Source organism: Conger conger, chromosome 5 (assembly GCF_963514075.1).
Source record: "Conger conger chromosome 5, fConCon1.1, whole genome shotgun sequence".
In the NCBI taxonomy this organism is placed as follows: Eukaryota; Metazoa; Chordata; class Actinopteri; order Anguilliformes; family Congridae; genus Conger; species Conger conger.
Window position 1 is genome coordinate 31,267,626 of NC_083764.1, and position 25,738 is coordinate 31,293,363.

General features: G+C 39.7%; 1 protein-coding gene across 2 annotated transcripts in view; it reads right to left on the reverse strand.

Annotated features, from left to right (window-relative positions):
* LOC133128378 (serine/threonine-protein kinase MRCK alpha-like) overlaps positions 1-25,738 on the reverse strand; it is a 159,555-nt gene that overhangs the window by 117,563 nt on the left and 16,254 nt on the right. For both annotated transcript variants that reach the window (XM_061241830.1, XM_061241828.1), the window contains exons 2-5: positions 17,881-17,972; positions 11,709-11,792; positions 7,472-7,567; positions 5,183-5,331 (exon numbers count right to left, since the gene is read on the reverse strand). In XM_061241830.1, the coding sequence (XP_061097814.1) occupies positions 5,183-5,331; positions 7,472-7,567; positions 11,709-11,792; positions 17,881-17,972 (421 nt within the window). The remainder of the gene's footprint in view (positions 1-5,182; positions 5,332-7,471; positions 7,568-11,708; positions 11,793-17,880; positions 17,973-25,738) is intronic.

The window sequence follows — 25,738 nt, forward strand, 5'->3', positions numbered from 1 at the left end:
AATCCAAAGCGACTTACAAGTGCATAGGTTCTACCATAAGTCAGAGCATCACATCCAGAAACTAGCAAAATACACAGGAAAGATGGTAGGAAAGATATGCTGGAAAAGGTCCAGAGTGATTCTGTGTATAAAAGATGAGGAAAGACTAGAGATGCTAAAGTAGGTACACTTTAGTGGTATGAAAAGGTGAACATTGCTGGGCTGAATGGCCTGTTCTTGTCATTATATTATGTCATGTTCATTCACAGCACACCTACGTGCCATAAAGAGGAACTACAATGATGGCCCAGCAAGCCTTCCTAGAACAGTTAACAATTAGCAGATGGACTTGTGTCTCCATTCAGGGAAGATATGTTCACAGGTATGAGGGCCTGCTTCTTTTTTGTCACAAAAATGTGTCCAACAATTGTAAACAGGAACCATTAGCAATGTAGACTACAATATAACATGGTATTTTAAGATTATAATGGAGACAACAAGGTGAAAATCTAACAGAACGCAGCAAGATATCATACTTAAAGCAGAACAAGTATTAAAACAGAAGAATGTCATAAGGGGTACACTGAATTAGCAAAGACAAAAAAGAAGAAATCATGCCAGCTATTCATTCATCCTTTCCTTCCACAAAATGAAGTCCAGACAAATGTGACGCCGGGAGGAAAAGGGGGTAACATCGCGCAGCTCTCAGTTTTACAGAATACTTAAACTGTGCATATTCGATTTTGGTCAAAAATGACATAAGCGCAGATTTGGAATATTCAAATACTTGTCCATCATTCGGCTATAAATCCATTACCCATAACGTAAAAACTCACCGTGTTCAGAACATGGGTAAGTGGCCGCATTCACCAGAAGTTAAAGTCCGTCCAATGGTAGTTTTTCTCCCTTGAAATGTGCTTTATGATTAAGGTTGCTTATTGACTATCCCAGACACCAAAACCCTTTGATTGATGTGAATTGCGCCAATATTTCAATAAAAAATGACAAATAACTGCAAAACGTCCCTGTGTTCGGAAGACAGTGTTAGCTCACGCTGGTCCCGACACCAATTCACTCTCTTAAGCCGGCTGAGGCGTATAAGCCTGCCCAATTCATAGTCAATGTCACCTTTGGATCAGCATTACCATGTCGTTGTGTGCTGAAATGGATTGGCTATGTGATTCGTAAGTTTTAATGAAAATGAAAGAATTAGACTTAACACACATACAAAACCAAAGCTGATGTGGAAGTATTTTTTTATTTATTCGTCATGAAAGTTGCATCGTGAGCTAACTATGAGATTACGTTTCCATTAAGCTAGCTACTGCAAGAAATAATAGTTTGTTGTTGGAGATCAGAGGCATTTCTTCAAGCCGACAGCGTTATATTATGTTGTTGAACTCCCCGTTCAGTCCAGTCCAGTCACAATGTGCTTTGATAATGACAACATATATTTCAATGGTGACTAAAAATAACAACTTGGAAGAAATACAAAGTAAACCAAGTAACATTATGGTACAACTACCTATAGTTAACGTTAGCTGCTGAACATTTTTTGTGGTGAAAAGTCTGGTGAAATCCGATCTTGGTTTTCTACATTTGATTGGAAAGTAAAGCTTTACTAGATGATTCAGATGTAGGTAGTTATATCCTGGCAAACCCTATATTGGGGTTATTGCTATATATTTGTGTACAAAATGTCAAAATGGCTCATTTAGCTTAATTATATGGTGTAATTGTCGCCTCCATAAAATACAATTCCGGCAATGTGCTTCACTATGCTGCATTTTAGGTGGCACATCATGATAAAACATAGCTAACAGATCATATAGCCAAGTTAGTTCATTTTTAAGCGAAGTTCGTTAACTTAGCTAGACTAACGTGGACTCGCTGTGTCCTGAACAGAACAGTGTCCTGAACAGAACACAGGGAAGCGGCTGCTTCCACCAGAAGTCAACGTCTGTTCAATGGTAGTTTTTCTCAAGAGGAATGCCATTTATGATTATGTTGCCCATTGGCGATCCCAGATGCAAAAACATTTGGATACATGTGAATTGTTCAGAACACATTGAAACTTGTAAAGGTGCAAATGTGTAGCCTACAAGACGACTCGCATCATATCGGAATCATGTTTACACATCACATTAAGATACAAGTGTTAGATCTGTGGTCAAGAACTACTAAATTGCTTAGCTAGCGCAGTTTTGCTGTCAGTAAGATGTCGATAATTTGTAATTAACCCACTGAGACAACATTATCAAGTTCTACTGATGCGTTCTAATCACATATTTGTGATTGTACGCGTTTGGGCCAGTTCTGGAGCGATCACATATTTGTGATACTACACGCAAAAGGGCTAATTTTATATTTTCTTTGTCGGATGTTAAATAAGTCGGATGTCACCCTGCTTGCATGAGCACAGGGGATGTGTATTGACCACAGGTCGCAGTCTTTATAACAGTGCATACACTCTAAAAGGTCACGTGCATTCAACCATATGATATTTTAGCTTTTAGAAAATAAGTATATAATCCCATCTACTCCCCAGTTAATTTTGCACCATCTTCAGGAGCGAATTCAGCAACGTAATGGTCAACACATTGAAGCTAATCGCAAAATAAGCATTGTTGAAAGTAATTTCGTACATAAAATCAATCACTCAAAATGCATTCACTGCAATGGGCCGAGTGACGAAGATGTTGAAGATGGGATTAATTATTGAAACTAATACAAAATCAAACTACTAAACATAGACTAATGTAGACTCACCGTCGTGTTCCAAATAGAAAACGGGGAAGCGACCGCTTCCACCAAAGTTAACTTCTTTTCAATGGTAGTTTTATTTTATGTACTGTAATTTATTTTTTACTTTTTGGCCATCCCAGACACTCTAAAGAACTAGCGAAAACAACAAATAAATAAACAACTTACAAACTACAAATGTAGTTTGGGTGGAGTCACTTTTCGCCAAGCATTCACATGCAAGGTATTGTGGAATAGCTACCTGGAAACAAGTGAATACCAGTTGATTAGGGCTATCAAAATTTGTGGGCACTATTGTAATAGTATTTACATGTATTATTGTAATATCTCAATAGGGAGAGCAGTCATCAGTGTTATGAAGTTATATGATAATGGGGGGAGTCATGACAAAATAATGACGGGAGTGGAAGAATGAAAAAGGTTCAGAGTTGAAGCTAAATTAGAGGTTAAATCTGAGACATGTACTATTTAATATTGTCATTAAATTATGGGTTAAAACACTATCATAATCAAACCAATAAAATTCATAGCAAACACTTCCTGGTTTGTGGGTGTGTTCTTTGATGAGAAAAAGCGAAAATTCCTCAAAACTATGTTTTGCAAAAATGCAACATTCAAACAGTCATATCTCCAAAAAATCCCACCAAGTGATGCATTATTGTGTAGCTCTCATTCTGTATTTTAACATGCAATGATAAACTGAAAAAGTTCCATTTTGAAACAAGTATCTGAAGCATGGAGCCGGTCACATTTTGTTACGGCCTTGGTTCGGAGCCCACTGGCATTCGAAAATGAACCGGTAGACACTTTCCAACACAGAGGGGTTACATTGATTGAGATCTTCCCAGCTTCCATTTGCATGGTGGCATCGCGCGTGGATTCGGTTCCACATGTCCAGCGAGAAGGAGGGTCGCCATCAGTTAAATCAGCAGTTTATGTTAGGGGTGCGAACGGTTAAATGGTTAACCGAAACTGATTTGTAAATGGTTACAAAAAACTGCAAACCGATATTTTTTTCTGAAGCCAAGACGGTAAACTCAGTTTAAAATAAAGGCACGTTCACCACCAGGCGTATTAGTGTGGTTTACATTCTAAACTAGCAATCGACAAGCTACAGTAATGTTACATGTCAGGGGGTTTAAAATGCAAACACCACATGGAAGTGAATGCTACAGTACTAGAGTTATGAAATGATTTCTGTAGCTGTTGGTTGACTTATGGCTTATTATAACGTTATGTCGTTTCTTAAGGTTCTGATCTGTGTTTATTTGTTGACACACGAATTCAAACTACTGGAAAACTCAACGTAGCTTTCCACTATGCTGTATCTACATACAAATAAACAAAGCAAAAACCATTTGGACAAATCTTGCACGTAATATTCCAATACGCTGTTCAGCAAGCAATCTGCGGCTAGGTTAAGAATGCAAACACAGCAGGGGATTGAATGCTACAGTACTATAGTTATCAAAACATTTCTGTATGTTTTAAATCTGTAGCTGTTAGATGTATGGAGTTTCTTCACCCGTGATTATTCGTTGACACGCAAATTGAAACTACCAGCAAACTGAACTTTGCTTTCCACTATGCGGTATCTACATATAAATAAAGCAATACACTATCATGAGGCTATTTATCCATCGTATATTGAAAGCGAGAATTCCCTGCTTTCAACAAAAAATGGACCACATTAATCTCACCACCACGATTGTCCCACTCCATATAAAATGCATTAGCAAAGTTTATCATTACATAAAAATATATTAAATTGTACAGAGACCTGTATTGGCATGAAAGTACAATCATTCAACCAGTAGCCTATGGTAAAATAGACCCAATGTTATCATATTATATCAGGCAAATTGCGTGACCACAATTTTGAGTGCACAACCCCATCTGTAACAAAGTTCTTACCAGCAGCATATTTACTGATTTCATGCCAATCAAGTCTATCAGGCAGAAGCCATAGGGGAGAGGGATGAAAACACGAAGAATGATAATTTTAACTGATGCATTTAAAAAAAATACACACGATCGATCAGCATGCAAAGACATAAACTACAGGGATTTAACTCCAGACTTCTGCAACTTTGTCCAATCTGTGCGATAGCCCAGCCGCTTCGTATATAGATTGTTGGCTCACTGTGTCAGGAGTAAAAGGTGGTTGTCCTTCATTTTCTTGCATGTTCATGACTTGGTTACCCCAGCAGCAGGGTACTGAAAGGGCCAGGAGGGCAAACACACAGCCTAGAAGCATGAGCCTTTTCCCATAATGTTCTCATGGCAGTTTGTAGTTGATTTTGTCAGTGTGAATGAAGTCAGATTGAAATGTCTGATGAGCGCGTCGCAGTTCCTGCCTTCCTAAACGACCTAATTAAATCATGGTTGGATGGATGATTCCCAGTGAGAATATAGGGTCAAGAGGCTGCACTCAACTCACCTGTGAACATAATGCAGCTGATGAACAGAATCAATGGCCAGAACCATCTCAGCCAGGTAGAAGCGTGCCATGTCCTCTGGTAGCCGGTCCTCAAACTTGCTCAGCAGGGTCAGAAGGTCGCCTCCCACATAGTAATCCATCACTAGGTACTGTGGAGGACACACAGGTTGAGCCTCATGCTACTTCACACCCATAACTATGTCTGTGCAAAGCTGAAAATTGTTGTTTGGCTATGATTGCATGACAGAAAAATATGGGCAATGATTTTAAATTAATTTTTTATAATTCTTTATAATTTGGCGTCTCCTCCTCTGCTGAGGTTTGATTCTAAGAGTTATTCTATCGTACCTTCTTCTGGCCTGTTTTTCATGTTAGTGGGCCGCTAAATAGCGAGTGCACAGCATTTGCATCATAGAGACATGTATTTTTGTTACCTATGATAATGATAAAAGCTTAATTTTATTGAAAATATTATTGTGAGCGCTGTTCTTTAGGATGCATAGGTAATGTCTTCTTCAATAAGTTCATGTTTAAATGTGTTCGCTGCCTACTTTTGTGAAGTGCCAGAAAGAAGATATGTTATTAAAACAATGAAGCTAGTCACCCAAAAGCCATTGTATGCCAAGTTAATTACTGCAGAAGTGAAGGCAAGTTGAATCCAGTAAACTGGGCTAATACAATAAATATAGCTGCAATTAGTCACAAGCTGAAGTTTGAAAATATTTACAGTGGCCCCAGTTTTGTTTAGTGCATGCAGCGGTGGTTCTACAGTTCTACAGTTGCATCACACTAGCCTTAGTATGGTAGAAGTTGCCCTCAATATGGGTGCAATTATTGTAAATGTAGTAATACTATACTGTAGTCCTACTAATGTAATAAGTACATTATTCCATCATTCCCCACCATGTAACCACAAAAAAAAAAGAAAAAAAAAGGCTGTAAGTCACTGTTGACTATGGCTAAAGCACAGATGCAATCACATCCATAAGGTCAAAACAAAGATAGAGTTCAGTCTGTATGTATTTGGACACATTTATTGTTTCATTTCAAATCCAATGTGCTGGAATACAGAAAAGAACAGAAATTGTACCAACTGTCTAAATACACACAGACTGCACAGTAATAACGTGACTAAGATTACTTGCTTCTGTTGGCCAATCTTCCCACATGACTTGATGGGGAATTCAGTGGGGTTGTGTTAGGAGCAAATGAAGCACCTCTATAATGTACATGATCTGAAAATAAGGACTGCTGATTGCCCGGGATCCAACAAAAAATGTAAGTCGGGCCAATTGAACCTATCACTGACATGCCAAGTCAAATACAATTGCCAAAAAACAGCTAGCGCACCTGCTTCATCTCTCTCACGAACACTGCAACAACAACAATTAAACAATCTAAGTACATTAGAATGTTGCTAAACGCTACTGGGGGGCATGGAAACAGAATGGACAATCCAACATGTGTGTATGAAAAACCATAAAAGGAAATAAGTGTTTCTTAATTCAGGGAGAACTTCATATTTGGCTTGAAGATGATGCGATACCTGCAATGTACTGCACTGTGTGCAGACCTTTTCTGACCAGAGTGGACAAAAGCGTGCTTCCTACATCAAACAAATAGCTACCGAATTGACAGCATCAAAAGCCAAAACAGCTCATTATCACACCTGGCTTGTGTAGCAGCAAACAAAAGAGCCGGTAATCCAGGGACAGGGCTCATGGACATTCACATACGGCATGTGAATTAGGAAGCCAATTGCAAGATGGCAAAATATTTTCAATGTTCGAGCACTTGCTATTGCTCCAGGAGGTCAACGGATTGCCAAGCACATACTTCACGTTAGCCTCACATTTCGACGTTGCTGCTGTAGACAGGGTGATACAACTATAGAGCATGAACCATGCCACACTTTGGAAGTGTTCATACTGGAAAGGTATGATCTCTTTGAATACCATTACATTGCATCCTTCCTAACTTTATTTCTCAAAGAAACCACTGATCTAATGTGAATGAATTGGTCTAAAAAACTGACTGACTGCATTACTTACACTGACTGACTTGCATTACGACATCAAATCTGTGGTTTCCTCATGGAATAATGTGTTTCAGTAGAACTTAAACAGGTCCAATGTTATGAACATAATGTGCGATTATGGATAGCGGTGGTGTGGCAAAATTGGGATGGGAAGTGTGTGTGTCAGTGGGCTGAGTGCCATTTTTTTTATTGCTTGAGCCCCCCAAAAGGTTTGTGCACAACCTTGGCCAGAAGCCTGTGCTACGACTCACCAGGTAGTTATCATCCTGGAAGGCATAGTGTAATGTGGTGATCCACTGGCTGTCCCCATTGACCAGCACGTCTCGCTCCTCCCGAAAGCATGCTGTCTGAGTTCCACAAAAACAAGCAGAAGAAATGTATGATTAAATTCATCCATCTTTTTATTATGCAGGAAAATATAACATGGTAAAAATCCCACAAATCACAAAACAGATTTATAAGCCACCTCAGCTCCAAAAACATGTCATCCTAAATGACTTTCTCTGTGCGTCACTGCCAAAGAGCAGTGGAGCAGACGACTCAGTGAATGAAAGTGGTATTTATTGGCAAAGCCTGTTCAGGCCCAGACACACCAAGCTGACGTTAAAAAACTAGCGGCATCCAAAACCGTCAAAATTCCCATTTTACTTCCCCTAGCCACAACCTAATCCCAGATCAATATTAGGTTTGTTCAGAAATTATATATCCTAGCCAGAATCATGCAAGTTTCTTGCCTGACTATTGCTCTGTTAATAAACTGACCAGCATTACATGAACATGAACATCACATGAAAACCAATGTTGTTCGTGTTCATGTTTTGACACTTTTTAAAACCAAGGGCAGATTTCCTATAATGTTCAACCAGGGCTGGGCTGGTTTTCTGCATTCATTCCTTTTTTCATGTTGCCATTTTCAAATCACTATGGTAACTACATAGTTTCTCGTTCCAAAAACTTGGGAGAAACGTTGCTAGAATGTCCATTGTTTACTTATAATTTCTCTGGAGGAAGTATTGCTGTCTGTTACCTCATTGTATACTTCTACAAAAGTAATTGCACATATCAATGCTATTATCTACATTTTGTATAGGATCTTCGGAACACAATGACCCCATATGAGCTTCTCTGACCAGTGTCAGTCATCGTGCACTGCTGCCACTGCAGCCTCAGCTTTCTGTTCTTGGCTGGCAGAAGTGGCAAGGTTCAACATGTTGTGCACTCTGAGATGCTTTTCTGCTCATGATTGGCTGATTAGATAATCACATGATTAAGTAGGTAATCCTAAAAGTTGTCAGTGAGTTGATATGCTCCCCCCGGGGACATAGTATGCGCAGGTATAAAATCACGTCCACAGATAGACGTTGGACAGTGCTACGTATACCACTTATTTAATTACACAAAAACAAAACAGAAGTGCTAAATAATACATTACGAGAGATTTTATTAACCGTTGACGCACGGAGCAGCCATCTCGGATTTCTAACTCGGGGTTACTCGGTCCTTCCGACTTTCCGGAAATCCCACCTCAGGGGGCGTTCCAGTTGAAATGTCCGACTGGGACCTCGGAAATTCCGACTTCCCAGTACAAATGGAACGCACCATTTAGAATCCATTTTAAAGTTTTACTTTTTGTTTTTAAACCACATAATGAGCTGGCTCCCTCATATATCATAAACCTACTCTCCCCTTACTTGACTCCTTGGTCTCTGAGGTTCTTAGATCAAGTTCTTAGCTGTTCCATGGTCCCAATTTAAGTTAAAGGGTGACCGTGCATTTTCAGCATTTGCTCTGAGGCTGTGGAACAGCTGACATTTGACATTTGACATTTTAGTCATTTGGCAGAGACTTTTAACTCAAAGTGACTTACATAGGTTCTTCCACAGGTTAAAGCATCAAATCCGTAACTAGTAAAATATGCATAAAGGGCTGTTCTAAACAAGAAGACAGTCATCGTAAGTGCAATATTTATTATTATTGAACATAATTATCATATTATTATTGTTCATCTCCCTTTTTAAATCTAGACTCTAAACTTTGGCCTACCATTTTTAAATTTATAGTGTTTTATTGTTTATGGTTGTCCTGTGTGTTTCCTATTTGCATATGTACACTGCAGTACAAAAGTATCCGTACAGCAGCATAATTTCAGTTATGAAATGATGATCTTTTTAGGGCCCATTAGCATTCAAATTTGTATTGAGATTTTGTTTCAGCATCACAGCATTCCAAATAAGAGTGTTTGATTGGTTTCATAATTAGGTTTACTCCCTTTTATACTCTGACTTTACACCATTTTCTATAATTTTACCTAATTTCAGTTTGGTCAGCAGTTGAAATTGAAATTGATTTGTTGATTGAGTTGGGTCCCTTGGGTTGCCTCAGATTGGAGGGAATTATGTGGACTTCAATAGAGATGAAGCCAAATTCTTAAATAGGTTTTTTTTTTTTTTTTTTACTGTTACACATAGTGGAATCAGCCTGCCTGCATTTGTTGGGAGTTTTTCTTTGAACTTTCAAAATAGGCTATTTATATTGAATTAAGAATACAGGGTCTCTATTGGTTGTTTATCCCATTTATAGTGCACTCAAGTTTACTCAGTAAGCAAGATCACAATGTCAAAAATCTTGCACCAAAATCTAATTGGAATTCCTTTTTTTACTATTTGCACTTATATTTGTATTCACAATTGTATATATTTTAATTGTATGTTCTGGGCTAAATCATAACATAAGTTTCTTCTTCCAAAGAAACACAACCATGTAGTGAATGGTTATTTCATCAATAGAAAGGCTGCCATTTTTTTTACTACCTAGCAAGCTATTACACACAATGACCACTCTCCGTGTTAAAATAATATTTCCTGATATCTATGTGGAATTTATCCTTTGCCAGTTTTCATTTATGCCCTCTCGTTCTGCTAACCAAAATCAACCTGAAGAATCGAGTGTAGTTCAGTTTGTTAATTCCTTTAATAGCTTCAATCAATTCTTTTAAATTTTTTAATTTGTATTTTTTAGAAGTCTCCTTTTACGAAGCTTAAAGAGATTAAGCATCTTAAGTCTTTACTCCTATCTTTTATACATGGAATCAATCTGTTGCCCTTCTCTGAACCATTTCCAGTGCCTCCATCTTTCCTATAGTGCAGTACCCAGAAGTGCACACAGTACTGTAAATGTGGTTTGACAAGGGTATTGTAGAAGGTGTCGGGGAAGCGAGGATTAATTCAAATGTGTTTAAAGCGGCAACTTTTGAATCCAGCTGTTGTAACAGTCAACACCCTCATTTAAATGTCCAATACTGAACAAGTGTGTCAACAGTTAAAACACCTCACTTAACAAACATGTCAAATATGTTTGATTTAATTTGGTAATCATTATCAAAGATATGAATTATAAATTAAATCGCCAAATTCAGTTATAGGCAGAGCAACGTGTTGGATCAATCTTCATCAAAATGCACAACTTGCAACCAGATTTATTTAGTTACAAAATTATTAATGTGTATTCTAAAGACATAGTTAATCTACCTTAAAACAATGAAGGTTACAAACATAGACATATAACAGTCACAATGGAAATGGATGAGTGAAAATACCAAACCCTCTTTTTTCCTCCCAACATTCTCAAGAAATGTTAATACAGCCTCAATCGCTCGCCCGCCCGCCTGCCCGCAGGCAAAAGTGAAAACATGTTTTTAGAATTATTTGCTAACTTATTAAAAATCGAAAACTGAAATCTCTCATGTATTCAGACCCTGTTCTGAATTCCAAATTCCAAATTGTGGTCAGGTCAGCATCATGCTATGGGGATGCTTTTCAGAGACAGGGAGACTGGTCAGAATTGAGGGAAGGATGAATACAGCCAAATACAGAGAGGTCCTTGAAGAAAACCAGCTCCTTATACTGAGGTGACGGTTCATCTTTCAGCAGGACAATGACCCAAGGCATACAGCCAAGACAACGTTGGAGTGGCTTCAGGACAAGTCTCTGACTGTCCTTGAGTGGCCCCAGTCAAAGCCCAGACTTAAACCCCATCAAAAAATCTGCAAGGAGACCTGAGGATGGCAGTTCACATACACTTCCCATCAACTGTGATAGAGATTGAGAGGATCTGCCAGGGATAATGGGATAAACTGCCCAAATCTAGGTATGTAGATCTTGTAGAGACTTACCCAAGAAGACTCAAAGGTGTAATTGCTGGTGTAAGGTGTAAGTGGCTTCTTCAAAGTACTGAATTAAGGGCCTGAATCTAAATTCCTGAATTTAGATTTTTAATACATTTGCAAAAAGTTCTAAAAACATGCTGTCATTACGGTTTATTGAATGTAGATTGATGAGCGAAAATGGCAATTTTATCCATTTAAATTCAAATATACAACACAAATATGCAAAAAGTGAAGGGTTCTGAATACTCTCAAACCACTGTAATAATTCAGACACGAGAAAATAAACAATGACATTAAATAATGACTGAGTATTATTTCCGTACCTCTGCCCTCTTCAACATCTCCCATTTATTGAGGATCTTCATGGCAAACACCTTGTCTGTATTTTTCACCTTCACCACAGCGACCTGAGTCACAACGGGAAATGTCAGAAACAGAAAGATAAGGACAACAAGAAGAGGGTGCAGACAGACTTAACAAGACTCACTGGAAGCATTTACAGTGTTATTTTATTCATCACTAAAATATGTGTGAAATGTTTTAAATGTTGTGATTAATTTCTTTAGTTTTTACACCATTTAATTAATAGGCTACTTGGCATTATTATGCATATACCCTTCACTGGAAATTACTATCATATGAAATTCAAAAGATAATCCTGAAACAAGCATTAAGATTGCCTGATAGTGTATCACTTATTTAAGTAACATTTTCTATGACACTGCACTGCATACAGTATACTGTATGTACATAGATTAGGCTATCACCACAGCACCACAGTGTGAGAAATATCCTTTGCAAACACGCGATGCCTATAAGCCTGCATTAGTGCATTAGTGTTCGGCAGTGGGTTGGTTGCATTTTCTCCTGGATTAGTTTGCTTGTTGTCATTAGTTTAGTTGTCATTATAGTGTTCTGTTGTGTATTTGTTTGTTTGTTAGCTATTACAAGTGGTGTTTATTTAGATTCAGTGAAACTGGGTTAGGCGTTTGTTTCTCTCAGGTGAGCTAGGCTATTAAGTTAGGCTATTGTTTTACTGGCTGGCAGGCCACAGCTTTTGTTGTAGGAGCCAATACTTTGCACCCTGCTCAGGGTATAATTACTGGCACACCTGAACTCACTTCAGTGTGCATTAGTGTTCTGCAGTGGGTTGGTTGCATTTTCTCCTGGATTAGTTAAGTATTATTTGTTTGCTTGCTGATTCTAAATTCAGTTTAGTTGTCATTATAGTGTTCTGTTGTGTACTTGTTTGTTTGTTAGCTATTACAAGTGGTGTTTATTTAGATTCAGTGAAACTGGGTTAGGTGTTTGTTTCTCTCAGGTGAGCTAGGCTATTAAGTTAGGCTATTGTTTTACTGGCTGGCAGGCCACAGCTTTTGTTGTTGGAGGAGCCAATACTTTGCACCCTGCTCAGGGTATAATTACTGGCACACCTGAACTCACTTCAGTGTGCATTAGCGTTCTGCAGTGGGTTGGTTGCATTTTCTGTATTCAGCGTCAGTGTTATTTAAGCAGTTGTGTAGGCAGCCTCGGCTACTTGCCTCGGCATACGAAGTTGCAGGTGTACAAAGTCGGGGGTGTCTATCTACGGGTGTCCATCCAGGCTGTCCGAGAGCCTGATGTTTGATTTTGTTTTTGCTGCCTGCCCTCATTCCACTGTGTAGTATTCCTCTTGTCCTCCCTAGTTCCCTCCATGTGTTTCCTTCCCATCCCTGTCCTCTCTCCTCTCCCCAGGTCCCAGTCAGGTAGGAGGTTCGCCTCCCGCCAACATGGGCAGAATATCTCTAACCTCATCTTCCCTCCCAGATCCCCTGGTATTGATCTCTGTGTGGCTGGTGGCCTCTGGAACTGCCAGTCCGCCGTCCAGAAAGCAGACTTCATATCTGCCTATGCCTCCCACCTCAACCTTGACTTTCTTGCTTTAACTGAAAAGCATCCAAGAAGTTCCCCAGAGGACCCGGGGGGGCGATAAACAACAATAATAAACAGTTTGCAAAAAAAAATAATAATAATATGCACTTATGACAACTATTACATTACATTACATTATTGGCATTTGGCAGACGCTCTTATCCAGACTATGTTTAGAACAGCATTTCATGTGTATTTTGCTAGTTTCTGGATGTGATGCTTTGACTTATGGTAGAACTTATGCACTTGTAAGTTGCTTTGGATTAAAAGCGTCTGCCAAATGACTAAAATGTAAAATGTAAAAATGTAATACTATGTGGCATAAAGCCACCATTTACAGTGGGCTTCCAAATTATTGGCAGCCTAGATAAATGTTGTAAACTAAAAAATAATACAGTTCCTGGCAGGTTTTCCAACATGTATAAAGAGACCAGCTAGGTCGGCATAAATAAACCGAAAACTTACAGCTAAATTGCCAGCAATGTTAGTTCATTAGCTGGGCCAAACGATCATAAACACAGACAAAGTGAATTCACTAGCTAACTAGCTCTAGCTACACAGAAAAATAGCAGTAAATAGTTACTGCTACATAACTCGTTATAGTTACGCTTTTAAAAGTAGTTTTTAATCTACCTTGCTAGCTGACTGGATGATATTGGGATACTGGGATACTTCTAATGAGACATGAGAGAACGTGATCTTGCTAGCAAATACAAATCCGTGTTGATGGGAGACAATTAGGCGACACTGGCTCAGGAGGTAAGTCGTCTGGCAGTGAGAGTGTTGCTGATACAGCGCTTTGGATAAAGGTGCTATATAAATGCAGACTATTTACCAATTACAACCCTGCTGAACGGTTGAAGAGTTCAGACCCGCTCCATACTCAGCATGGTTTGACCAGCTGGCTTCAAGCTGGTCATAGCTTATTGGGTCAATTAAATGGCCATTTATTGACTAATTCAGTGTCTCAAGACTTCATATGCACTAACACTGCCTCCTTTCCCCACACCACCCCAAAGAACATTTGGAATGAATTAACAGCCATCAGAAGCCCATCAGCAGTCAGAGCCGAGTAGATGCACTCGTTGATACGCTCTTTGAAAAAAAAAAACAATAGGAAGAGCTACTGTTAATGTACTGAAGTGACAGAATGATGAAGGGATATATAAAGCAGGGTTTTCCCCAGAAAAGTTGTTAGACCTGGTGGCAAGTATCTTTTGATGGGAGCCGGCATCCCGGGGCCCGGAGAATATTAAAAAAAGCTATAACACAGACTTGAAAATATGCCTACGTAATGTGAAATAAGTCATTTATTTCACACACATTTAAAAAAATCAACAGCTATATAGAGTCTTACAAAAAATCTGACAACAATGTACAGTCTGTACAATTATGTGATTTAAACAACAAAATACATTCAGTTAAAATAACAATATCAATGTTTTTGCACAACAAAAAACTTGTATTCAAGTCATGATAGGCTACTGATTCTTACAGCCTTGGAATGCTTGGCACATTTCAATTACAAAATACATTTAAATAAATAATATCAAGGTTTTGCACTCTACAAACAACTTGTATTCAAGTCATGATTGGTTACTGAATCTTACAATAATGTACAGCCTTGGAATGCAACAACAAAATAAATGAAAATAAATAATATAAAAGTAAAGAATATGTCACTCACAAAACTCTTGTATTAGAATAGAATAGAATAGAATAGAATAGAATAGAATAGAATAGAATAGAATAGAATAGCTTTATTGTCATTGCACAGTAGGGGGGCCCAGTGTGGGATTAGGAAAAAAAAACCTCATGAGGGAAAAAAATACAACTCCCCAAACTGGGCTCCTTTAGCCTTTATTCAAGTCCTGATTGGCTACTGTGCTAGATCAACCAAGAGACGCAAATTGAAAAAATGGAAAAATCGGCACTTGGTGCATTACAATTGTGCACTCTCCTACATGAGCACTGGAGTAAAAAAGAGACTGGGTAGGTGTAAGCAAGCAAAGTCGTATTGCTAGAATGTTGCATTAAACTATCCAGTCTCTTCCTCATCGCAATCACCTCCAGTATTTGGCCATCTGAAAATACTGTTCAAGGTTTTTTGGCTTTTAGTCTACCTTTCCTCCTTGGCATTATCCCTAAATGTCACTCAGGAAGTATCTATGTTACTGATTGTTTGGCTAGCTAGTGAAGTTAGCTAAATGACCACGTTGTCCTGCACATCAATGTCATCATGCTAATGTTACTAATAAACAAGTGAAGTCGCTATTTCAATGGCGATTAAAAAGTCATGTCACGTTACAATGTATCAAACGTTACACTCATATGCAACAAGTTTAATGTTTCCTACACAGCTTAAGTTAATATAAAAATAGTTTACTTACTGACGAGATGAGGTTATAAGGCAGTTTGTAACGAGGTTAGTTAGCCTACTAAATAAGAAATGGTGGCTTTCTAGGTAACTTTACACACTGACCTCAGAACAGCCATTTTCCTATAGTGCGTTCACGTTTTAACCAACAGATGTTACTGGTGAACTTTCCAACCAAGCCACCCCACTGTTTAAAAAATAACTTTAAAAAAAGCCCAGCAGGGGTCAACATAGGCTGCCGGGCTTGCAATACACTGGCGGAAAGTATGCAAAGATACAGAGAAGGCATATAGGTCTATATTCTTAGTCAGAGGTTACACTGATATTTAACCCATCATATATTTTAAATGATACAACAGATAGGTCTGGTCCATTGTCTCTATTGGTCAGTTTACGCTCCAGCCGTGCCAATATCCACGATATACGCACGGCTAAATGGAATGTTCACACATCTTTTAATATTACTCTGCGTTTGTAGATCACTGTTATCTACTTTGAAATCAAGATGAAAGTAACTTGACGTTATCATCATCTCGCCGCTAGTAGCCTACCAAAGTAAAATAAAATGAGTGAGTTTAAAGTGTCCTTTGATTTACAAAAGGAGTTGGCACTAAAAAAAATACAACATCCTCGGATCGAAATACCAGCAAAACCACCAAACACGGGCAAAGCAAATGATGTCTCATAACGAGTTATTTCAATAACTGCACGTTATCTGGTAGTGTCCTGATATCAAATGTTTTTTTGTCTCTGGTGTAACGTAAACTAGCAAGCTAGCTAAGGTTAGTGGCGTTAACGACGAACAAATGTATTAGTTAGGCTTAGAGGCCTGCAATCCGATCCGAGTCTGAAGGAAGTAAATAAAGTCCTGTCGGAAGCTTCGGGCCAGGTAAGGACTCATTTTCTAAAAAAGACATTAGGCTTGGGGTCAGGCTCTGGAACAAGGCCCATCTCAAGGATAATTAAAGCAAATAACCTGACCACAATTGCCACAGCAATACTAATGTAATGCTTACTTAATTAAAAAAAAAAAAAAAATTTTGTGTCCCCGGTATCTTGGGCAAGCAGTATGATTTATCTGGGTGCCGTGTGTTTTGGGGCCAGTTTGATCTATAACAGGGGAGTATTGGTACCCTTGTATTCCTCCAGAGGTGTCAGATGTTCCCCCTGTTGCTTATTTCATACTTTATTTAGGCATATGGGGATGGGATATGAGATGGGGGGGGGGGGTGAAGTAGCGAGTCTTCGTCTTCGTCTTCTTCCATGAGTAGGCTGTTACTGCTCTCCTCCCCCACGCCGCAGATTGAGGGGGGCCGGAGGGGGAGGGGGGGGGGGGGGGGGGGGGGGGGGGGGAGTGGCATAGGAGAGGGGAAGGGAGGGGGACACAAGTGATGGGGAGAGACACAAAACATAACAAGACGTACGTTCAAGACAGTACAAAGACAACTACAACACTAAAGACTTGGCTGTAACAAGAGGTGAGGTTAGCATCAAGATTAACCAAATATTCACTAAAGTGGTATATGTGTATACGCGCATGTAAGTGGGCGTGAGCAGGTTTGTCACTTCCTGTGGAACGTTGGTGGACGTGAGAGGCGCAACACGGCGCGGCTGGCCCCGCCAACCAGTGGCCCCCAAGCATCGGGCCCCCCGCGCACACCCCGGCCCCAGGTGGCCACACGCCCGACCACGCGGGGCCGGCGGCGGGGGGCAGGCGGACGGAAACGCCACCCCCCGGGGCGCGGGGCCCAGGGGCGGGCCGGGGCAGCCGGGCCCCCAACGCCGCGGCAGCGCCCACCCGAGCCCCGGCCCCCAGGCTGGCGAGGCGGCGCCCACCGCGGCGCCCGGACGGGGAACCCCCGCAGATCAATCTAAACTCAATCGGTTATAGATCCTCTTCTCCAACAAGCTGGTGCTTGGTATGGCTTGGTATGGTTTGAAAATGGCAAGCTATGCAGAACGAAAGTAATAAGCCACGACAATTTATTAACGTTAACTTGCATCTTAAATATGTTATTTTCTTCTCCTCCACCGATCAGAACAATATCTGATTTTAATTCTTATTCACTTTGTTCCCATGGGGTTGTACATGGAAAAGACCCTTTGGGTGAAGAACTCATTCTGTTACGCACCCTTTCATCTCTTTGGGGGTTTTTTTTTTTTTTTTTTTTACCAGTGGGACTGTGGTGTTGTGCATGGTTTCTTACCTCTCCAAATGCACCCCGACCAATCACCTTCAAGATCTCAAAGTCCTCTTTGTGTAGTCTCATCTGCTTCACTTTTGAGGCAAATGGTTTGGCTGGGGGTGATGGGAAGAGAGGAAGGGAGAGGAAAAAGAAGGGAGACAAAAGGATTATGAAACTAGCAGGATGCCAATGATTTCTAAGCCCATGCAACAGATCTGAAGTGGTTGTGTTCGGTGTTGCAAAACCATGAATGAAGGGTCCTAGACTAGTGCAAGCTGAGTGGGAAAGCTTGAGTGTCACTCGGATAAGTGGAAAATTGGCAATTACCAGACCAGTCCATCAACCAGCTGCCACTCATCACAGTGGGCTGGTCAAGTTTGGCACTCGTTAAAAGTTTCAAGTCATGTGAAAGAGGGGGTGTTGAGCCCCCAATAAAAATAAATAAATAAATAAAAAATTTTAAAGGCTGAATGTATTCTTTTACACCAACCTCAAAAATAGGCAAGAAATAAAGGCTGGAAGTATGAGTGTATGCTTCAGTCTTACAAAAACATCTCCGCCTGCTGCTGTGTGAAAAGCCTACCATTTCTGGCCATTTAATAACGAAGCCTACTGTGTTGATGCCACTCCCCCCTCCCCCCCCCCCCCAGTCAGCAAACAAAAACACAATCATAATACCAACAACTACAATCCAGGCAAATTGGGACCTTATAGTAGGCCATTTTGACATGACAACTTTGCATGAGTAACAACCGACACAACACATACTTCAAATCCCACAGCATAATACAGATGAGGCTGTCCTTTCACGTCCACCCAACATGTTTAAGAGTGACATCTGTACCGTGGCCACGCAGCAGTAATACAAGAGAGTGCAGGATCTACTGTACTGTTCAATTTGATTTCTGCATGACAAATACTTTACTTGTGGATGTAGTTGTATAATAGAAAAACAACAGACCCAAATTTCATGACATGCACGCCGCTTCTTCTGAGTAATTGACTCATTCATTGAAAGGGGCGTGTTCCAAATAATAGCACTGTGGAGTTTAATTAGAGATTTAATTAGGTGTCATTAATTGTCCTTCATTAAGGAAGAAGGGAAGCAAATGTTGCACACATCGTTATAAAATATATTGTCATAATGAATTGCTAAGTAAAATGGGTGTTCCACACATTGTTCGGAGGAACAACGTCATTTGATTAAAAAGTCGATTGGAGAGGGGAAAACGAATAAAGAAGTGTAGCAAATTATAGCACGGTCACCCCAGGTACTGAATTCAAGTCACAGTAGCATAGTGGTGCAAAAATCACGGTATGGGGATGTTTTTGATACTACGGTGTTCGGTTATGTTGCCGTATGCCGAAGAGCAAATGCCCCTGAAATGGGCGTTTCAACAAGACAATAACCGTAAACACACGAGTAAGCGAGCAACATTTTGGTTCCAGACAAAAAGGATTGAGGTAATGGAGTGGCCAGCTCAATCCCTCGACCTCAGCCCCCTTGAAAACTTGTGGGGTGACATTAAAAAATGCAGTTTCTGAAGCAAAACCCAATAATTCACAGGAACTGTGGAATCTAGTTTGTTCATCCTGGGCTGAAATACCCGTTTCTAGGTGCCAGAATTTGGTTGACTTGAAGTCTTCAGTTTATGAAGAGGGTTTGAAGAGAAAAAAGTTGACACTGCCATTTTTTATCTGCCTTTTCTTTGCTTCCTGTAAAAGAATAACGCAGACTTGATAAAATTTTCTAATGCTTTGATTTGGAATTGAATGTGTAATGCTTTCACTACATTTGAAATATTGAACTAAAAGCCATTAAAAGATCTTTGCACTTATCACTTTTTTTTAACGCACTGCTATTTATTTGAACACAACTGTAGCCTAAAGGCTACAGGCCTTCGATAAAAAGAATTTATACAGATTTATAAAACATTTTTAATGTCTAATGCAAGTTTGATATCTATTCCATGTAAGAGGCTTGGCTGAACATATTAATATTTTTGTCCTGTTTTTATGACGAAATGCCAGCATTATGGATGTGATGCCATTGCGTTGTGAATGCAATTCACATAATTTGACGATCTACTTCCCAATCAAATTCTATTATAACACATTTGTTGTCATTGGAAATTGTTCTGAATGTCAGTTTAGAAGACCATCTGAAATGAGAAGACTTCACAAACTGAACCACAGAGGCTACACTGCAAGAAGCAAACCACTAGTCAGCCACAAAAACAGGATGGCCAGGCTACACCTCTCAGATATAAAGTGACAGTAGAGGTAGATTTTTGTTCTTCAAGAATCACATTTCCCAAATGTACCCTTTATACATATTGCCGGTGAAGGGTACAATTTTATGCATCTATAGAGTATGGCATTGTTTGGGGAAAAAGGTCTTGGGAACTAAAGGAACCCACCAGCTCATCTCTGAATGGTGGTTGGGGTGTTATGGTAAAGGTTTGTGTTTTATGTAGTGCTGTCACAGGTACTGGCTAATTTGCCTTGATTGATGAAGAAATTGCTCATTGCAGCAACAGAATTAATTCTGCAGTCTGATCTGTAAAGGTTCAAGCAAATGCCGCCAAACTCATAGGACAAAGATTCTAAATCAGGGGAGCGCTCCTGGTTGGTCTGCGTACTGGATTTTGTTCCAACCAATTGCCTAGTTTTAAATTTGCTGACAGCCCTATAAATGACCCTGGTTCAAGCATGTTGTCTGTAGCTGGTACTCATACACATGTAAGAAAAGATATGATCGAGTCAATCAAATAATTAAGACCAGTTGGCACAAAATCATGAAACGGATCAGCCCTTGTTGTGCACCACTGTCCTAAACATACTGCTAAAGCAACAAAAAAAGTCAAAGCCAAAACTGGAAATTCTGACTGACTAAATCATTAATCTGATTGGAATCCAATTGTATTTGGGCAATTCCACAGTAATGACAAACTGAGCATGAAAATGGGAAGGAAAGGAGAGGAGAAAGAAGAGAAAAAAAAAAAAATAATAAAAATAAATAAACTTACATCCCAATAAAACTTCTTCCACATTTACCCTCAGTGTATATTTTGGAGTAGACTAAAGAAATGGCATGTTAGTACCATTAGACTTCAATGTCCCAAAAATAGGTACTCATTTAACTACATTTAATGGTTGTCTGAAAGAGCTCACTGACAAGTTTTTTTGCACTCACACCTGCCCAGGTGAGATGCTGACTGCAACAACTAATGTAACATCATATTTTTGAGGAAATATTTCTGTAAAACAGGTGTTTGAAACAGGATTGTATTAGAAATGTATATGAGAGGAGAGGCAAAAAAAAATAAAAAATTGTTGATATAAACTTTATTTTCTAACGTGGAAAGTAGTGTCCATTGTTACTTTCACACAGAAGCAACAACACGGTTATTGTCCCGTGTTTGATGGTGGGGTGAAAAGGGTCAAACGCCCCAGGACCGCGACCCTGCCCACGACCTGGAAATTACTTGGAATTACCTGGAATTACCTGGGATTACCTGGGATTCACATGGCTCGACTTTAGCATGAAAGGGAGGAATCACGGGTTATGAGACACGGGATTAAGGAACCTGATTGGATACGACCGCAGACACACGCAGACCAAGCTATGCCAGCGACAGTGCTTGGTATGCCAAGTGCATGTCTGAGTTCTGAACTTCCACAAGAGCAGAGGTGAAATGATAAAAAAATTTAAAAAAAAAATAAAAAAACCCAAAAAAAAGGATGGACTCCTCCACAGATACACAAGACTACGCCACAACCGAAATAAAGGTTATAGCACTTGAATCGATAAATAACTTAATTCTACAGATTAATTTCAGAGAAAATAAATGCGACCTAGCATTGAATATAGTAAACATGAAATGGATACATTCCCAAAGAAAACAAAAATCTTTTTGCACTTTATAGGGTTGTAGAATGAAATGTAAAAGGATAAAACTGCCATTTTCACCCATCAATCTACACTCAAAAACCCATCATAACAAAGTGAAAACGTATTTAGACATTTTTGCTCATTTTTAAAAATCAAACTGAAATCTCTAATTTACTTAAGTATTCAGACCCTTGGCTGTGGCACTCCAAATTGTGGTCAGCTGCAGGTTGCTTTAATTATCCTTGAGTTTTGAAATGTACACACCTAAGTACATGCATGTCAGGATGTCAGGACAAAAACAAAGCCATGAAGTCCAAGGAGCTCTCTTGTAGACATCTGTGATAATTGTGGCGCGCATAGATGAAACCATTTCTAAGGCTTTGAGAGTTCCCAGTAGCACAGTGGCCTCAATAATTGTGAAATGGAAGTAGTTGGTACCACCAGCACTCTTTCGTGATTTGGCAGTCCGGCCAAACTAAGTAACCAGGCAAGAAGGGCCTTGGTCAGGGTGGTGACCAAGAACCCAACAATCAATCTAACAGATCTTCGGAAGTCCTCTGCACAGATGGGTGAATCTGCCAGAAGGATGACCATCTCAGCAGCACTCTATCAATCAGTCCTTTATGGTAGAGTGGCAAGACTAAAGCCACTCATCACGCAAAATCTGGCAACACCCAACCATTTTGCAGTGTTCTACATTGAGGCTTTAGAACTCCAGAGATGAGCATCAGAGATACTTCAAAAATTGTTTCATTTTGGTATAAATAAAGTGCTACAAATACCAAACAACGTAGGTGAAAATGTTAAAAAAAATTAAAAAAATTAAAAAATTAAAAAAAAACTTTATTTTGCAATTAAATACTAAGAATCACAATCCTATACATTTTCTGGATTATGAACTCCTTGAGCACAAGTGCACAAAACCTGAGGGCAATAGACAAGACTAGTGTCTAAAACAAAATGTAAACGCTGTATGCTGGTGTCCCTTAGTGTCTCTAATCTTTGTTGTACGTCGCTCTGGATAAGAGCGTCTGCCAAATGCCAATAATGTAATGTAATGTAATCTATCCAAATGGCTAAATTGTGCATTGCTGTAAATCATAAAATAAACATTTTACAACAAATATTTGTCGTTTTGACTCATGACATCTACATCATTGTCAAGAGGGAATTACTATATTATATTATATCAACAGCATAGGGTCTTAAAATATCTTGGTCCAAAAAACGTCCCCAAACAAAAAGTCCAGTATAAAGCATTTATATTTGACATTTTCCCACCAGAGCCCTGTTAGAAAGCATAGTACTCATTACAATAATTATTTGAGGTTAAGAAAAAAGAATGCCACTATAATATCAACCTGTAAGAAGACAATGTGCTGTAACCACTTCCTATGGCATGGACAAGGGGTTGGCCTTTGAGGCATACAAACTGAACAATGAAAGGTGACATAAGACAGTGAACTGCATGCTCAGTCCTTCAGTGCCTGTCTCCACAGGTTATGCCACTCTCTGAAACAGATGCTGTCTGCCACATTGTAGAGAGGGACATCACAAGAACAACACTGTTGCCACCTGCTGTGCACTGCTATCCATGCCCACATTAGCTAGCTGTGTGCAGAGGACCTCCCTGAACTTCTTCTGGGCCAGGGGAGTGTGCAGTTTCTCTAGAGCCAGCTCTTTGAGAATGATTAAGCTGTTCACCACTGCGATGTCAATAAAGTGGAGGAACAGCTACAGTAACAGGGCACAGTAGCAGCAGCAAGCAGCAGGCCTAAGGAGCAGCAGTCAGAGCATAGGTAGAGGGTCCAGAATCTTCATCCCTGCAAAAATTTGGTGAAATGTTAGAACAGGAACAAATTACATTATTCAAAAAGCACAACACACCATGGTACACATACATAAATACACTCAGTGAGGACTTTATTAGGACTTCTTCTGCTGTAGCCTATCCACTTATGAGTTATGATGCGTTGTGTATTCAGAGATTCTCCTCTGCATACCACTGTTGTAATGTGTGGTTATTTGCGTTACTGTCACCTTCCTGTCAGCTTTGACCAGTCCGCCCATTCTCCTCTGACGTCTCTCATTAACAAGGTGTTTCTGTTTTCAGAACTGCTGCTCAATAGATTTTTTCCTCTAGAGACGAGTGTGCGTGAATATCCCAGGAGATCAGCAGTTTCTGAGAAACTCAAACCACCCTGTCTGCCATCAACAATCATTCCACGGTCAAAGTCACTAAGATCCCATTTCCCCATTCTGACGGTTGATGTGAACATTAACTGAAACTCATGTATCTACATGATTGTATATGAATATGTAGGTGTAATAAAGTAAAAATGTTCCTGATAAAGTGCTCGGTGAATATGTAATCATACACTGCGGTACTTCAATAAAAATAAAAAAAAACACTTTTGTTCTGTACTTTATATGAATTTAATATTTTGTTGCTTACCCTGAGATGACATTCCTCTGTATGCATTCCACTATTATATATAATCAGTCCACAGGAAATTTTATATTCGTGTAGCACATACCACAAGAAAAAAGTACTTTCTATTGCCCTGACAAGTATAGCCAATAGATACACTAACAGTCTCATAGAGTCATAGAGCCTGCCTTAAGCACAATAAAAATATATTATTCCAACGGACACACACACAGCTGAAAAAGAACAGCTCAAGTTAGGTTTTGAAACAACTGGTGGCAAGTTCACCAGTTCAGACCAGCTCCCAGCTTGACATGGTTTGACCAGCTGAAGCTATGTTTTGAAACAGCCAGTAGCTGGTTGACCATCTACGAGCTCAGACAAGCTATCAGCAGTACCTGGTTGACCAGCTCATACCCAGCTAGACCAGCTTTATGACCAGCAACCTGCACATTACATCTCCCTTAACAGACAGATGCGACGGCAGCGTTCTATTTGTAATATGATAATTTTAAGACGCATGACTGTTGAAATGCATTGTGATTTCTGGGTTTTTCTATGGGTTTTCCAAAGGGCACCTTAGTCCATAATGGGTTAAAACCTAGCCCTGTTTAAACCTAACCTAGGTCAGGTGAGGGAACGAATGCTGTTTTTCATAGCTATTAGTTAGATGAATCCCCCAAAGAAATAATGCACAAGTATGCTCAGTTTGGTTTGCAAAGACCATCTATCAGTTGTAGATCAAAATGTGGCAAATATTAGAGCCGCAGTGGCGCAACAGGTTAAGATGCAGCGGACTTGCGGTTGCAGTTCATTGCAGCTGCACACCGAGGACCGTTCGATACCTGGTCCTGCCAAAAGCCAAATTTGGCTGGCTCTCGTGGAGTGGCATAATTGGCTCACTGCCCCAGAGGAGGGGTCTAATTGAGACGAGACGGCTTGGAGAAGGCGTGTCGCTCTCAGGGTCGCAAGATCCTACTGGGCCACAGAGGGACGGGGCCATAAGGCGATGTATCCCCAGCTAGCACCAATTGGATTAGATGGGGTATAACTGGCTACCAAATTTGGAGAAAAAGGGAAAAATTCTTTAACATTAAAAATAAAAAATAAATAAAACGTGGCAAATAAACTCATACAATAAAATAGTGCAAATAATAAAATTAATACTTACAGTCTTCAACGTGGACAAATGCAGTCTCTTCCAGAGAAATAATGCAGTCCAGCTTGGAAGAGCCTCCCTCGCTCCCCTCTTCTGACTCACTCTCCAATTTCCTATTAGCTAGGCGAGGATATGGCTTAGCCATGCCGAGACGTTCCCAAAAATCTTTTTTTTTTTTTTGCTACAGAAGACGAGAAACGATAAGCTAAGAATGCGTAACACAAAGTACCTTGCTGTTACGCTGTATGGAAGCTCTAATTGGACATCATACATTGTTGGAAAGGAGATCGGGTACTCTACTGGTTGAGGTATGTGACTCAAATCATAATTCATTGGAAAGTTCCACAACAAGGTAAACATCACATGGTTTTACTCGCAGCTATTTCAAAAGGTAGAC